Source organism: Punica granatum, chromosome 3 (assembly GCF_007655135.1).
Source record: "Punica granatum isolate Tunisia-2019 chromosome 3, ASM765513v2, whole genome shotgun sequence".
NCBI classification, from domain to species: Eukaryota; Viridiplantae; Streptophyta; class Magnoliopsida; order Myrtales; family Lythraceae; genus Punica; species Punica granatum.
The window spans coordinates 5,030,013-5,046,743 of record NC_045129.1 but is presented as its reverse complement, the minus strand read 5'-3'; the positions used below and the strand labels follow the sequence as shown (position 1 = coordinate 5,046,743).

At 43.0% G+C, this 16,731-nt stretch overlaps 2 protein-coding genes across 3 annotated transcripts; one reads left to right on the top strand and one right to left on the bottom strand.

The window, feature by feature from the left end:
* Window positions 1-173: 173 nt before the first annotated feature.
* On the bottom strand, window positions 174-10,115 carry LOC116199545. Its single transcript, XM_031529931.1, has 8 exons — window positions 9,824-10,115; window positions 9,173-9,226; window positions 8,626-8,815; window positions 8,366-8,465; window positions 4,239-8,196; window positions 1,652-2,828; window positions 1,365-1,443; window positions 174-1,263 (listed from the first exon to the last, which is right to left on the bottom strand). Exons 5-8 carry the CDS (start codon window positions 7,101-7,103, stop codon window positions 738-740), a joined length of 4,647 nt encoding a protein of 1,548 aa, XP_031385791.1. The 5' UTR covers window positions 7,104-8,196; window positions 8,366-8,465; window positions 8,626-8,815; window positions 9,173-9,226; window positions 9,824-10,115; the 3' UTR covers window positions 174-737.
* Window positions 10,116-10,935: 820 nt separating this feature from the next.
* On the top strand, window positions 10,936-16,093 carry LOC116201687 (bifunctional fucokinase/fucose pyrophosphorylase). Of its 2 annotated transcripts, XM_031533033.1 has the most exons (9): window positions 10,936-11,136; window positions 11,282-11,373; window positions 11,531-11,900; window positions 12,108-12,369; window positions 12,481-12,839; window positions 13,027-13,153; window positions 13,248-14,258; window positions 14,442-15,163; window positions 15,426-16,093. In XM_031533033.1, the coding sequence occupies exons 3-9, from the start codon at window positions 11,541-11,543 to the stop codon at window positions 15,825-15,827; spliced, it is 3,243 nt and encodes a 1,080-aa protein (XP_031388893.1). In that variant the 5' UTR covers window positions 10,936-11,136; window positions 11,282-11,373; window positions 11,531-11,540; the 3' UTR covers window positions 15,828-16,093. The 2 variants fall into 2 exon arrangements, with proteins under 2 accessions (XP_031388893.1, XP_031388894.1); XM_031533034.1 differs by lacking the exons at window positions 10,936-11,136; window positions 11,282-11,373 and having other exon boundaries at window positions 11,696-11,900; window positions 12,108-12,349.
* The last annotated feature ends 638 nt before the right edge of the window (window positions 16,094-16,731 follow it).

Here is a 16,731-nt window from a genome sequence, read left to right as displayed (position 1 = left end):
TTCTTCACCTTTGGACAATTGATGATTCTAATAGATTGGAGTTGGGAGAAAGCATCAGATAGCAGTGGTGATTCTTCTTCTTCTGCTGCTGCTCCTATTATACTCTCCAGCTCCCTACAATACCATATTGCAAGCTTTTCTAGTTTTTTAGAGTACGTACTGCTGCAGCTATGTCCGGGCACCAGCTGATGCTTTAGTTTTGGACTTTTATGGATGCGAAGCATCTTGAGATTGGGAAAATTGTCTCCTGGTGATGGTGATGGGAAAGCGTCGTGCTGCCTCTGTGGCTGTCCCCTGCACCCACTCAGTGCCGACACCTCACCACAGATCTTTACCCAGAGCAACTCCTAGTTTTCAAGTCTGCAAGTATTACTCCACTTCCCATTGTAATGCTCAATCTTTAATGCCTTGACGTCTCTCGGGAGGGGAGAAAGAAAAATCTCTCCTACGCTGTAATGTCTATCATACAAAACTATGGATGTATTACCCCACATGGAATCGCGATACAAAGATCTCCCCATCACTTCCATCCGTTGAGATTTCCAAACTGAATTTTCACCAAATCCACGAAATCCTATGGTAAGAATGTATGACTTTATCATTGTTGCTTGCTGTATATACTTGCTCAGCTCATTCACATTTTGAAAACGACAACAAAGTGACTCCAACTTCTTCAATTTTGCAATTTCTTCTTCCTTCACTTCTATATAACCAGTACCTAGATACTGTAGCTTCAACTATTTACTAATCACACCATCTGGTATCCTCTCAATCCTAGCGCCTGATAAGTCGAGATATGTTAGATTAACCAACATCGTCAACCCATGTGGTACTTCTTCAATATTTCCACACCCTCGAAGGTCCAACTTTCTTAACAATGTCAACTTCGCCAAGGAAGGAAGAAGAGATAATTCAGAGCAATCTCTTAGTGTTAGTGCATTCAACTTTCCCAGGTTCGTGATAGATTTTGGCAGTTTTTTTATTCGAGTATGGCTCAAATCAATAACCTTCAATCTCCACATCAGCTCCAAGAAACGTTCTAAAACTTCATGTAGTCTTCTGCAGCTGCTTAGCGGCAGAGTTGAGAGTTGAGGACAATATGGTGATATTGATGGAACTACTCTTATGTCATTCCTCATGAACGAAACCTTTTGAAAGTTAGGCATCCAATCATCCTCATCCAGCATGTCACCCAAATCCAAGCCAGATTTCACAGGTTGCAGTGTGTATCCATGACGTTCAATGCCATATCTTGAATCGAATCATGCATCCTCACCGCTTTTTCCATGCTAAATGCATCAACATCTGATTTAAGGAGAGAGATCTTTTCAAGTTCATCTAATAATCGATGTCCTTCTTCGTACATCTTCCACCGGCTATTCCTACGAATCACCCCTTCATCAATACAAATTTCGATCAAGTCTCCTCTACAGACTGCAGGATCTTCAGGATATAGAGCACACAGTAAAAGACATTGTTGCTTCTTTGCATTGAGTTGTTGAAACTCTGTCGTAGGATTGGGGAAACTCCTATTTGCATGTCTTCTTGCAAGACTATAGGTTGTTTTAGTTTTTCGAGTGTGTCTTCTCATTCATTATCACTGTCCACTCCCCTCATGCTTCTGCCATAACAATAATAGCGAGGGGCAAACCATTGCACTCCTCTAAAATACTCTTTGCAATTAGTTCCCGACTAAGAGATAGATCATTGCCAAGTGTCCCGACAAATAACATCAGTGCTTCTTCTTCAGATAGGGTTTGGACGGTAATTGTCTGTTGACACAACATCTTCTCACAGACACCACGATCTCGTGCTGTCAATAGAAGCTGAATGCCATCTTTCATTACTGGAATCCTTACTTCTTTGATCTCAAAATGTTGCCACATATCATCCAGAATAATTGGAGACTTCCTTTTCTTGCTCAAATGGTTGGACAATGTTGATCTCCTCACTTCATCCACATCCTTGAAAAGGTTTGGAACCTCTACTGCTAGAGTAATCTTGTTCTGCAGCTCATGGATACTGCAATGTTTTGACACTGCGACCCTGAATACATTATTAAAGGCAGCACTGGCATGCACTTTATTATAGAGGTGCATCACAGTTGTGGTTTTCCCCACTCCCGGCATGCCATATATGCCGACATGTAAAATATCGTCCTTTCTAATGTGGTTCCAGATTTCATTGACAATTCTGTTAGATTCTTGACCCACTAGCTCTAGTACTAGGAACGGATCTTGATCAACTTCCATTGCATCTGCTTGGTGGCACTCCTCTGGCAGATCAGGACAATTTGGCAGCATACCTCTCGAGTTCTCTCCACTGACGTTGACCACTAGTTCATGAATTGAGTTTGAAGCTGGAATATCTTGCTGCACCACCGCATGCTGATGATTGGCGTGACAGCTTGTAGAAGGCTCAGTGTGGCTGTTGTGCTGCTGCAGGACAATATCGGATGTATGGTAGTTCATGATCTCATTGAGGACTCTGTCAAAAACTTGACCCACCAGCCCTGGTGCTAGAATTGCATCCCCTCCTGAATCTGGTGCATCACGAGTCAACTCAATAGAAGGCTGTGGAAATGCTGCACCAGCACACTGATCTCTCTCACTGCATGGATCTTGATCAACTTGCATTGCATCCTCCTGGGGGCGTTCCCGTGGCAGATCAGGACTATTTGGCAACAAAGTAGATTGTAGTCCCAAGTTGTCTCCTCCGGTGTTGAGCACTTGTTCATGAACTGAGGCTGGAGCTAACATGTCTTGCTGTTCCGCGGCATGCTGAGGATTGGCAGGACTGCTTGGAGAAAGCACATCTTGGTCATCGTTCTATTGTAGTACACTATTAGATGGATCAACATGTGGCTGAAAATCCATCACAGAATCGAAGTCATCCATAAGAGCCTCAAGTGTAGTCCAGTCGCAGATTGACTGACCAGGGCTATATATTGGAAGATCCATTTCTGCTTCTATAGACCTTAGGGGTCCCCGAATTCCACCTAGACTTGCTTGTGGCGGAATATTATTGGCTGTCTTGATTGAAGACGGGTCCACCGCTTGGAAAACGTGCAGATTGTGCATTTTCAGTCGCTGAACTGTTCTCCTCCACATCCCATCAGAGGTACAACTGGGAAGTGGATGGAGCAACTAGTTTTAATCACTTAACCACGTATAATATGAAGAAGCGGTAACACTATGGAATGTGTTCCCTGCGTAAAAGACTAATATACTTCTGAGGAAATTCCGTTCCATTCTCTGTACTCTTTCTCGTTGCCAAACTTTTGCGTTTACTTTTATACGTTTCATTAAGCAGATTTCGTGTTTGCCCCAGAAACATGATTTTGTCTTGAGCCCCAGTGGCAAGCGTAGACCTCCCATCACCGGCAGGCCCAGCTGACAGTATGAACTCTCTAACCAGGCCATCGGATGCTTATCAGATATAGATTAATGGGAGCTTGTTCGGCCATCCTTCCTCATTATCTTCACAGAATCTCTTTTGCCTTGCACTCACCCAACATTGAAACAAACAATATGTGTTCCTTGCTACATATCAATCCAAAATATCGAGTAAAATGAGGCGAACACTAAACAGTTTCACTTAAGCCAGAGGAATAAAGTTCCAAAATTTACGAAATACAGCGATCAATTTTCTGCAGCTGTAGAGATGAGGCCGATGCCTATAACCGGAAAACAGGAAAGAGGCAGATTCCTCAGTATCGAACTGGAAACAGGAATATCCTCCTCTTTAGCTTATGAGGGACTGATGCTTCTAGTACAGGAAAAGAAGATTGTTATTAATTGACAAAGCAAGAGAATGAGCGATTATTGTCACATAAGACGAGAAAATCATCACATCAAAGGGCCAGAATTTCAGGAGAATTACAGAAGAAGGATGACGGAAGGGTTAGGACAGGACTTTGATTACCTTAATAGGCAATCTGATGATGCTCTGCTGTCCATTGTTCCATTTGAATGAATCCACCCCCCTACAGAAAATAACAGGGGGTTATTTATTATTAATAATAATAATAAAGTTTACACAAACAGAATTCTCAGAAAAGAAAAATGCCTTTGAAAATAAAAGACAAAGAACATACTCATTCATTTGTCAGTTCTTTTTAAAATTTTTTCTGCGGTAAAAATTTAGTCAGCAAGTGAAAATAAAATAGTACCTTTACGTGTATCATTGGCTCCTCCGTCACAGTTTGGGGGCTCCCTCCCTAATCCTGCTGTCGATTACGACCGGCATTCTCGTAAAAGGAATTTTTTTCCTTCTAGCGAATAAACAAACACATATGGTTCAAGGGTAGTCTTGGCCTCAGGATGGACCCACTCCAGAGATTCCCACCATTGTTTATCTCTATTTCCATCCACTTCTTCTATTAGTACTATCTCCTCAAGAGAAGGGGGAGGAGAAGCATCGTCTAGCATTTCAATCCTCTTCAGCTTTGGACATCTACCTACCTGAATGACATGTATGAGATCCCGAAGTCCGGTCCAACTGCATATGCTCTCCAGCTCCTCGAGGCGGTATAATTCCAAGGTCAGCTTCCTTGTACTTAATTGATCACCAGGAGATGTTACTGGAATGGGGGACAAGAACAAGCCGCTGGTGGCTCCGTGGTCTAATTCTTGCCCGCCTATCACCTCCTTCATCTCCTTGCAATCATGAACAATGATAGTCTGCAAGTTGGGGAGGAGCATGAATAACTCAAGAGTTAGCACCCTCTTCATCTTATCACATCCCTCAACAAATATTTCCCTAAGGAGAGGAAGCTGCAGGGCGGACATGGCTACAAGAAGAGGTGGTGGTGGTGGGGAAAGGGATGACACTGCTATTGTCTCCTCCATATTGGAGGCCATACCAATACTGATACTTTGGAGGTTATGGAGAAGAGGAAGCAATTCAGGTCCCACCCCATTCTTCATCTTTGGGCAGCTTCCGATTTCAATTGATTTGAGTTGGGAGAAAGCGTCAGGTGGCAGTGGTGATTTTGAAGATGTCGGTGATTCTTCTTCGTCTGTTGGTGCTCCTGGTGCTCCTGTTATACTCTCCAGCTCCTCGTAGTGGTATATCAAAAGCTTTTCTAGTTTCTTAAGGTACAGATTGCAGTTGTGTTTGGGTACCAACAGATGCTTCAATTTTGGACATCTAGAGATCTGTAGCACCTTGAGATTGGGGCAGTGTTCTCCTGGTGGTGGTCGAGAAGTTCGTTCCTCCAGCTGTCCCTCTGGCTCTTCTGACTGTCCCCCATTCCCACCTAGTGCTGACACCTCATTGCACCCTGTAATCCGTAGTGCCTCCAGCTCTTCTAGTTCCGTAAAAATGGATATATTCCACGTCCCGCCATAGCCTCGAATCCACAATGCCTTCACGTCTCTTGGGAAATGACAAGTTTCTCTTATCTTATACTCTCCTTCATCCATAATAATAACTTTGTAAAAATTTAAATTGTCTTCATCATATGTAAATACACCCCGCCAATAGCCAAGATCTGTACGAGCTCCTATGATGAGCCTATACGACTCTATAGTTGTTGCACGCAGTGTGTACTCATTCAGCTCATTCTTGTTTTCAAAACGACATCGGAGTGCCTCCAACTTCCTCAATTTTCCAACTTCTTCTCCCTTCACTGCAATATAATCCGCTTCAAGGTGCTGTAGCTTCTTTAACTTACAGACTACTCCATCTGGAATCCTTTCAATCCTCGTCCCTCTTAAGCAGAGATATGTAAGATTAACTAACATCCCCAAACCATTTGGTACTTCTTTAATATTTATACACCCTTGGAGGTCCAACTTCCTTAACGATGTCAACTTCGCCAAGGATGGAATACGAGATAATTGAGAGCACAAATTGAGTACTAGTGCGTTCAACTTTTTCAAGTTCATGACAGATTTTGGCACTTCTGTGATTCTAGTCCTTCTCAAATCAATAACCTTCAACTCCTGCATCTGCTGAAAGAAACGTTTTGAGATTTTACGCAATCTCCAACAGTCACTCAACAACAGAGTTGCAAGTTGAGGACAGTTTGGTGATATGGAGGGTGGAACTGCTTCTATGCGATTGCACATCAGGGAGACCTTCTGAAGATTAGGCAACCATTCCTCATCATCCGGCACATCTTCCAAACCTAAGCCAGATTTCCCCATGCATGGGCCGTTGTTCGCGTTCATGATGTGCAGTGCCATATCCCGAATCACATCATGCATCCTAACTTCTCTATCTCGTTCACTATATGGCTCCAAGAGGCACGCCTTTTCAAGTTCATCTAACAATCTGTGCCCTTCATTGTACATCTTCCGCCTCCTATCTTCATGAATCACCCCCTCATCAATACAAAGTTCTATCAATTCTTGTCTAGGGATTGACCAATCTTCAGGATATAGAGCACACGTTAAAAAACATAGTTGTTTCTTCTTATCCAAGCGGTTGTAACTGTGCACCAGAATCGGGAAAACATTCTCTTTCATACTCTGTTCCAGAATTCCTGGACGTTTTAAATTTTCCAGCGTGGCTTCCCATACATGATCCTCAACCTCTCCCCTCATACTTCCCGCCATAACAACAATAGCTAACGGCAAGCCTTCGCAATCCTTAACAATATCCTCAGCAACAAGTTTCCGACTAGGAGGTAGATCAGAACCAAGTGTCTGTACAAACAATGCCCATGCTTCTTCATCAGGTAGAGGTCGAACTCGAACTTCCGCCTGACACAACATCTTTTTGCAAACACCAAGATATCGTGTTGTTAGGACCAGACGAACACCATCTCTTTTGACTGGAATACCAACGTCTGCAAGCTCAAAATGTTGCCACATATCATCTAAAATAACTAGACACTTCTTTTTCTCCTTCAAGTGGTTGAACAACAATGTTGGCCTCATCCCTTCGTCAACATCCTTGAAAAGGTTAGGGACCTTGAGGGCTCTGGCAATCTTATTTTGAAGCTCGTGTATACTACAGTCTTTTGACACTGTGACCCAAAATACATTCTCAAAGGCAGCACTGTCATGCACTTTATTATAGAGGTGTTTCATGGTTGTGGTTTTCCCCACTCCCCCCATCCCATAGACTCCGATGCGTAATATATCATTTGTCATTAAGTAATCCCAGAGCTCATCCACAATCCGTTCTTCACTAATTTGGGCGCCAACATCTCACACTGTGTAGTTTCCCTTGCAAACGAGTTCGGTGTAGAAGAAGGTAGAACTGAAGCACTATCCCCATTGTCTTCATTGTTGGGATCTGGATCAATCCGCATCGGATCAAAGTGATTGGTTTGCTCGAGCATAATGCTATTAGCTTCACGGACTTCAACTACCAGATCGGGCTCATCTTGCACTGGGTTGTCTCCACAGGAATTAACCTCTAATATCACCCACGGTGGTACATTTTGTGTGCTTTCAGGAAGAGATAGCTGAACATTCTCAGGTAGCAGAACATGACCATCTGGTTGCACGGATTGGATCTCGAGTGAGAGTGCATTTGCATTTTCAACCTGCAGCTCCTGTACATACAAACTCCACTGATCCTCTTGCAAAGGTGGCAGGTCTTCTAGTTGGGGGGTGCTGTGTTCAGGCCAACTCGATCGGTCTGCTGCTTCTGTGACAAAGCTTGAACATGGGATGCTACTTCTTTCACTGTTGTACACATGAGCATTTGATGGACCTTCCACCTCTGCTCCCCCGCAGACTTCTCGCAATAAGTTTGCACTAGAATCCCCAAAAATGCTGTGTGAATAAGAAATGTCATCTAGATTGTCCCTCGATGCAAATAGCAGAGGTAGGCCCATCAGGTGGATTGGGTCAGGACTCTGCTGCAGTGGCATCGGTGCATTGGGGTTGCTTTGGCCAGGAGATGGCAGAGTAATCCGCAAATCTGCCACCACCTGATGTGGGTTGACTTGAGCTGAATTGGTTCCAGCATCCACCTTTCTTCTCTTTGTACTCTTCTCAAGAGCCTCGTTAGCTTCTTTCTTTGTAGCTTCATCAACTTCACTTTCACAAACTTTAATTCCTTTTCCTTCAACCTTACCCAAATGCGCCTTTATCCTGGAAGCTCCCCCAGAAAATAGTTTGTGGCAGAACTTACACTTCCAACGATCCTTGGCTTCACCTTCATTCGGCATGACTTCAGCGTGATCCCAAAACTTGTCCCTTGGCTTACCCATGCCAGCTACTGATCCTCAGGCAACTATAAAACCAAAATACACATATATTGTGCTCAGAACACTATGTCATGAACTGTAACTCATGGAAACAGAACATTTCCAATGAATCTGATCATCACATGCATCATCGAACTTATGCAAACAAAATGAAAATTGGCAAGAAAAGATCGTCTCTAGTCGAAGAACCTTTACCTTTACCGTTCTACTACTGATGAATGAAGATTGGCCAATAGCAGAGCTACAATGAGGGAAAAGCTTTGCTAACTTCTCTTAAACCCAAGGACAGAAATATCTGTGGAGAACATAGACGTAACATGTTACAACTCCAACAGCATGCTCCATTAAAGGCGGAAACATAGTTGGCAGCAATATACATCTTTATGTGCATTTACAAGTGACAAAACAACTATTTGATAGGATAACATGATTACCATTAGATCCCCGTTGCTTACCTTCAAAAAAGGGTTATTCCAATCTCCATGATCTCAAAAATGATTGACTAAAAAGTTCCAAGTTATTCTGCAGCTGCATTCCCCACAGAAATGGATGAATCAAACGATGAAAAACGACTCCACTGCTATTAGTCCCCTCTCATCCCTGTTCCATTCCCATCCATCAGTGACTGGGTACACCTTTCCTCACCTAAAAAGCCATTCAAAACAGAATCAGAGCATGCCGAAGAGGTTCTCATCAAATTTCGTAACCATATGTATATAGGAGCATTTTAGTACATGCACTTTATTTAGCTCGGTTCCCTCAAAAAGGACCTGTCACACCATGTCGTCATCTACCCAACAAAATCAAAGTATGCTATCTGAGTTAAAGAATATATGAAGTAGCCATCCCAGTAACGTAGCACTCTCTATCATTAGTTTAACAGTGTATTTAAATTGAACCACAAGTGAATTTCTATGAATAGCACATCGGTCATTCGAAAGTTGCATAATAGGCAAATAAACAAAATAGTAACATGGGATGAACAACAAAGCCAGAGCTCACCTGACCTTGTATTGTAAGCTTGAGGTTCAGCTTCCAAGCAGAGCACCCACTCGCCTTGTTAAAAGAAGATTAATAGGAGCCAGACGAAGCAGAAAATACAAACAACTTCAGGGATCGGATTGAGATATGCTAGAATTCAAATCATTTGTTAGAATGGTCACAAGACTATATCAGCAGGAATCCATAATGGACTTTATTTTCACTGTCCTCCCCCATTTGCCAACAGAGGTATAAAGGTTAGTGATCGGACCAACTAGTTTTAAGAAGTTAGGTCGTTGGACGAAATGTCGAAATGGAAACGCCACCATATACGAAACTTAATTTTCCCAAAATTCCATTCCATTCTCTTGAGTCTTATTCCTAAAAACTCTCTTAATTTTCCGTGTTTCATAAAACATATTTCATGAAGACATATTTATAGTTTATGCTGCTGTGGCAAGCATGGAACTCCTCCCATCAGTAGCACGGTGGGTTCGCCATCCTATCGGACGTTTATTGGGTATAAATGATGAATTGAATATATATCATCCACCCTTCCTCATTATGCTCACAGAATCTCTCCTTCCTTCACCTTAACCCGACATCATAATAAACAATTTTCCTTTTGCATATCAATGTGAAACGATCAAGTAAACTGAGACGAATACTCACAGGTTTGCTGAAGCTTGGGCAATTCAGCTCCGACAAATTTCGGGAACACTGAGAAGTAGCCGGAGGGATGATGCCGCTGCTTGCCGTCAATGGAAATTCGGAAATAGGAGCATAATCAGATTCCTTAGCAGATTTTTCTAAATATGATTGAGGAGAACAAAGTTAGTGACAAACACAGAGAAGCTGAGAGACAAGAAACTGTGCTGGGGTCAACCGAAGAACAGCCACTCTCCTTTGGTAGGAACTGACCAGGGAACTTCTTCTGGGTCACGCGGTTCAACTAAAAAATATTTTAGGTGATGCTATCTTGATATGCTAGTGTTTAACCACTCTCAATAATTATCATAATTGTTCCTATTTTGAATCAACTAATTGACGCTTTCTCATGTCATATTTTCTCATCTCATAATATATGATTATTTAAAATTTTTCCATGTCATTGGATTTAGCTCTCGGCTGAGGGGGAAGGAACCCAACATTCATTCTGTGGATATTTCTGATTCATTAGTTTAACTCTCCGGTATTAGACATTGCAGAAGCCCGATTAAAATTGCGCGAGGCCATTCCTTTTGATTTCGGAAATTGTGTAATACCAGTGGTTGCCTGGCTGATTGGCTGAGACACGAAGGCTTGGAGAAGGCACATTTTGGTCATTGCATTGCGATGAAACAACGTTGGATGGACTGACATGTTGATTCGGGACCAGCTGTATCTTCTACAATAAAGGAAGAGGGTAACTGCAATTACCGATCACTTTCCATCCACTTCCATCACCAATTGCAGAAGAGAGGCAGCCTTCGTCTAGCCTATGTTCCTCGACTGTGAGTCCCGGTCCGACTGATATGTAGATGTTCAATTGGGAGCTGCATTACCAAGTCTTGAGTAGATGTTCAGTAAGGCGTATTAATAATTAATCATGTGGTAATATTTATTTTCATTCTACTTTATTTTTATTAAATTTCGTATTTATATAAAATATATACCTATGATAAAGCTCAATTAAAATCTTACTTTTTTGCTTAATCATGCTAAATAAATTCAAATATGACCACATGATTAATCATTAATTAATAATAAAAAGAGGATATTAAAATAAGAAAAAAGACAGATTATTGAAGTCGTCTTGTTCTTTCTGAAAAACACTGGTCGTCGTCTCTGCCTCACTCTGTGGTCCGTTTGTCGCCTCTCGAAATCTCCTTCCGGCCGACCGCCACTGACCCCGGCGACCACCATCGACTTCCCCGACCAGGTTTCCACCCTCTATGAGTCAGTCGTTCTTCCTCACTCTTCGGCGCTTCGACCTCAAATTTCAGGTTCGTCGCCCCACATGCGCTGTTATACTCGAATTTACTGTCGGTATCATGGCGGGCCCATTTCACCTCGCAAGAGGGCTAACCCATCCTTTCACTCGATTTGAGTACCCTTCAAAGAATTGATTAAATTCGGTATGCTTTCCAGGCAATGATTGGTGATCTCTGATTCCTGGTGTGGAGATTGGATGTGAATGAAATGCTTCAGAGCTAGGCACCTGACCATCCGCTTCTTCAGAGGTCAGTTACGGCCACGCTAATCTGAAAGTAGGAATGCTTCCATTTGGGTTGCAGAGAAGTCCTGTGCCTCCCGTTTTCCTGGATCTCTTGAATAGTTTGGCAGTTTGCATCAGCTGTTATGGAAATTGTTGAAGTTTGGTTCTTTCCTTGTGAGTAGTGGCAGAGGAATGGAGTTGCAGGGATTAGACAAGAAGAAGATGCATTCCTTGAGATCTAAACAGAAGGCGGATCTCGGCTCGGTCCTCAGGAAGTCGTGGTACCACCTTAGGCTGTCGGTGAGGCACCCCTCAAGGGTTCCCACCTGGGATGCCATTGTCCTCACTGCCGCCAGCCCTGAGCAAGCCCAGCTCTACAACTGGCAGCTCTCCCGAGCCAAGCGATTGGGCCGCATCTCACCCTCGACCGTCACCCTGGCTGTGCCTGATCCTCATGGCCAGCGTATTGGCTCCGGTGCTGCCACCCTCAATGCCATATATGCTCTTGCTCGTCACTACGAGGAGGAGCTGGGCCTTGCCATTGATCCCAAGGTTGGTAGCTTCATTTCACATTAATGGTTCCTCGATCCTGTGTCTGTTTCCTTTCTGTTAATGCCCTTTTCGGTTTTTGTGATTGTCTCCTTCCCTATGATCGGTCCTCGTTGGCAAGATTCAGTTATGCCCTCTACTACAGTTCTCCTTGATATTAGATGCTTCGTGATAGTCTCTTTACTTTCTCATATTGGGAATTATTGGCAGGTGACAAATTCAAATGACTGCAGTTCTGCATCACAGCAGGAAACTACTACGATCCGACTGGTAGGGCATTTGACCAAAAAGCATATACTTCTACTTCATGCTGGAGGTGATTCTAAGAGGGTCCCCTGGGCTAACCCCATGGGAAAAGTTTTCCTGCCACTTCCATTTTTGGCTGCTGATGACCCTGATGGACCGGTTCCTTTGCTTTTTGATCATATACTTGCGATTGCCTCGTGCGCCAGGCAAGCTTTTAATCATGAAGGTGTTTTCTTTTTATCTCTATCTTTCCCAATTGATGGAAGATGAGTTGTGCTGTTCCTATATAATTATTTACTTGCTGATCCACTTGCATGCCCCCCCCCTGATTCTGAAGGTGGCTTGTTTACTATGACTGGGGATGTTCTACCTTGCTTCGATGCATCCACAATGGTTCTTCCAGATGACGCATCCTCCATCATCACAGTTCCAATAACACTTGATATTGCTGCTAACCATGGGGTTATAGTGGCTTCTAAAAGTCATGCCGATGTAGAGGCTGTGAATTTAGTCGACAATCTTTTGCAGAAGCCTAGCGTGGAAGAGCTAGTTGAAAATCAAGCTATCCTGGAAGATGGAAGAGCCTTGCTGGACACTGGACTAATTGCTGTCAGAGGTAAAGCATGGGAGGCCTTGGTCATGCTTGCATGCTCCTGCCCACCTATGATTTCAGAGCTTCTAACATGCAAAAAGGAGGCAAGCCACTCTCTTTAGGCTTTTTTTTTCTCTTATTTTCTTTTACCTTCAAATTTTCGAAACTGAAAGACACGTAGGAAAGATTTGATTATGCTAGTGATGTCATAATTCCTAATCGTGTTTTTTTTTTAAGATAATGCTTACAGCTCTTTAGTTGCATTAAAAAAAAGTATATGATTTTGTGCAGTTCAGCTTGTATGAAGACCTGGTAGCCGCTTGGGTACCAGCCAAACATGACTGGCTGCAAAAGCGACCCTTGGGTGAAGAACTTGTAAGCAGATTGGGAAAACATTGCATGTTCAGCTATTGTGCCAGTAAGTTGTTCACTTCACATAACACTAGCTTATTTAGATCGCTCATTATGAACGGGCCTTTGATAGTGGTGTTGCTGTCTCAATTGCGATGCAGATGAGCTGTCATTCTTACATTTCGGAACCTCTGGCGAAGTTTTGGATCATCTTAGTGGGTTTGGCTCCGCAATTGTTGGTCGAAGACACTTGTGCTCCATTCCTGCAACAACTGTAGCTGACATTGCTGCATCTGCTGTTGTAATTTCTAGCAAAATTGCACCTGGTGCTTCAGTTGGTGATGACTCTCTTATATATGATTCTGCAATATCAGGTCTAGTTCAAATTGGTTCGCAATGTATAGTTGTTGGTATTAATATTCCCGAAGAGAAAGACAGGATAGCAGAACCATTTCGATTTATGCTACCGGATCGTCATTGTTTGTGGGAAGTTCCTTTGGTGGGATCTGCTGAGAGAGTCATAGTCTTTTGTGGCCTCCATGATAACCCAAAAAATTCCCTGTCCAAAGATGGCACATTCTGCGGGAAACCATGGAAGAAGGTCTTGCAGGAGTTAGGCATTGATGAAAAGGACCTCTGGAGCTCAACAGCCAATCAAGACAAATGCTTATGGAATGCAAAGCTATTTCCTGTGCTTTCTTATTTTGAGATGCTTGATTTGGCAACCTGGTTAATGGGCTTATATGATCAAAGAAGTGAATCATTGGTTCCTCAGTGGAGAGGTTCTCGCCGTGTTAGTTTGGAGGAGTTGCATAAATCAATAGACTTCTCTAAAATGTGTGTTGGCTCAAGTAATCATCAAGCAGATCTTGCTGCTGGAATTGCTGGAGCCTGCATCAGTTATGGGTTGCTGAGTCGCAATTTGTCTCAATTATGTGGAGAGATATTGCAAATGGAAAAATCCGGAGTTGAATTATGTAAGGAATTCTTAGGTATGTGTCCCCGACTTCAAGAACAAAACACAAAGATGCTTCCGAAGAGCCGGGCATACCAGGTGGAAGCTGATCTTCTTCGAGCGTGTGGAGAGGAAGTTGCGGCTACAGAACTAGAGGACAAGGTTTGGGCTGCAGTAGCTGATGAAACAGCTTCAGCTGTGAGATATGGTTTCCGAGGTAGTTTTCTCGCAGCACTTTCCAAGACATTATTATTGTGATTTCTAGTTCTTTGAAGAATTTCTGTTTGTGCATTTGCTCGATTATTCTATAAGTTACAAATGTTCAGGGAAAATGTTTTTTGCGTGACCTTGCAGCAATTTCTTCTTGTCGGTATGCTTAACGAAGTTTCTTTGCTGTCAGAGCATCTCTTGGAGCCCCTCAGCAGTTCAGCTCTGGACTGCAACATGAATGGATCTGTGGAGCAAATATTCCATTCTAAAAAGGTAGTAGTTGAATTACCAGTTCGTGTAGATTTTGTTGGAGGGTGGAGTGATACTCCGCCATGGAGCCTAGAGCGTCCAGGTTGTGTCTTGAATGTGGCAATTAGCTTGGAAGGCTCTCTCCCAATTGGTGCGATCATAGAGACCACAAAAGAAAGAGGTGTATTGATTAGTGATGATGCTGGAAACAGTTTGCGTGTCGACGATCTTTCTTCAATTGTTGGTCCATTCCCCAGCGACGACCTTTTCCGATTAGTGAAATCTGCACTGCTGGTGACTGGAATAATTCATGATAAGATAATTGGATCTGCGGGCTTGCGCATCAGGACGTGGGCCAATGTTCCTCGTGGTAGTGGGCTGGGGACTTCTAGCATTTTGGCAGCTGCAGTTGTGAAGGGACTTCTTCAGATAAGTGATGGAGATGCAAGCAACGAAAATGTAGCAAGAATTGTTCTGGTTCTAGAACAGATCATGGGAACAGGAGGCGGGTGGCAGGATCAGGTTGGGGGTCTCTATCCTGGGATTAAATGTACCACTAGTTTCCCCGGAGTGCCTTTGCGGCTTCAAGTTGTCCCTCTTTTGGCTTCTCCACAGTTGATAGCTGAGTTGCACCAACGGTTACTCATAGTGTTCACTGGTCAAGTAAGCATCTTCATCTTTACCTTTTATTTCTGCATGGTGGTTTTGTAAGAAAAGAAAGCCACGGTTCTCAGCATTGCTAATTATGTTACACTCGATGACAGTTAGGTGCATGAATGCTGAGGGGCGTTATTGTTTGCGTAATTCTTGATCGGGATCCTAACGACAGAATTTCATACCAGGATGCAATGCATTCTGCGGATGTGCAAATTTTCTTGATCCGCTGTTGTCTCGAAACTTATTGCGAGAGAAACTGTCATTGCAGGTTCGTCTTGCACACCAAGTCCTACAGAAGGTGGTGACGAGATACCTTCGGCGGGACAACCTTCTCGTTTCAAGTATCAAGAGGCTCGCCGAAATGGCGAAGATAGGGAGGGAAGCTCTGATGAACTGCGACATAGACGAACTCGGGGGGATCATGCTGGAGGCTTGGAGGTTGCATCAAGAGCTCGACCCTTTCTGCAGCAACGAGTTGGTCGATCGTCTCTTCACAATCGCAGATCCCTACTGCTGCGGCTACAAGCTCGTCGGAGCTGGCGGCGGCGGTTTCGCAATGCTGCTGGCTAAGGACGCGGAGTGTGCTGTGCAACTGAGGGAACTCATCCAAGACCCTTCCTGGAACCTAAACGTGACAGTCTACAACTGGGAGATCTATGTAGAGAAATGAAGCATCCACGAGAAGGCAAAACTCATCACCACATTGATTTATTTACTATTATTTTCATTATTATTATTTCTTATGTAAATCTAAAATGTAATATTGAATAAATGGAGAATATGGGAGTGATCATTTTGATTTGGGTGGGCCTGAGAAATAATAATCTCCCGGGCCTCCGCTGGGACGGGCTGGATATTCTTTCTAGTTGTTCGATTTTGTGCCATCGGCTTTCCGAGCACGTGATGAATTGATTCATGTGACACTATTGTGTTTTACATTCGTTTGCTTCGAACAGCTCCAGAGGATAATATCCACCGATCTCTCTATCTGTGAAGATGCTGCTTGTTTTTCATGCATTTAAACACGAGAGGACGAAAGAGCATTTCTCTCTTCTTGGCCTATGCTTCGGGGCGGACATGATTTTGCTCGATTGATTGTTCATTCAATTACGAAGGAGTTGAGTTCGTGTGGGCCAAAGTCCCTCATAGGATTCCTTGATGGAGTTAGGAATAGATGAGGAAAGGAATCGGAATCCTAAGGGAGGAAGGAAGACTTGGGAATGCAGCAAGCAATGAGTCGGAATTCCAATATGCTTTGATTACTTTGTAGGGAATGGGGTCCATTTATGTCCCTTGATTATGACTTGCTTTTATTCTCCGTCCTTCCGCAATTCCTTTCACTACTCCCAAAAAAAAAAAAGCAATTTTAAAGGAAAACCTTAAAATCTAATAATTGATTTCATTACATATATTTTTCATTTCACCGAACCAAAACCTTATGTCCTGTTAAGGTCAATGAGTAATGTTGTCAACAAATTAATAATCATTCAATGTAATAATAATAATTATTATTACTTTTATTATGAGCAAGAATAATGTCTTCCTCATCTTTCATGAAAATGACCCCTAAAAGG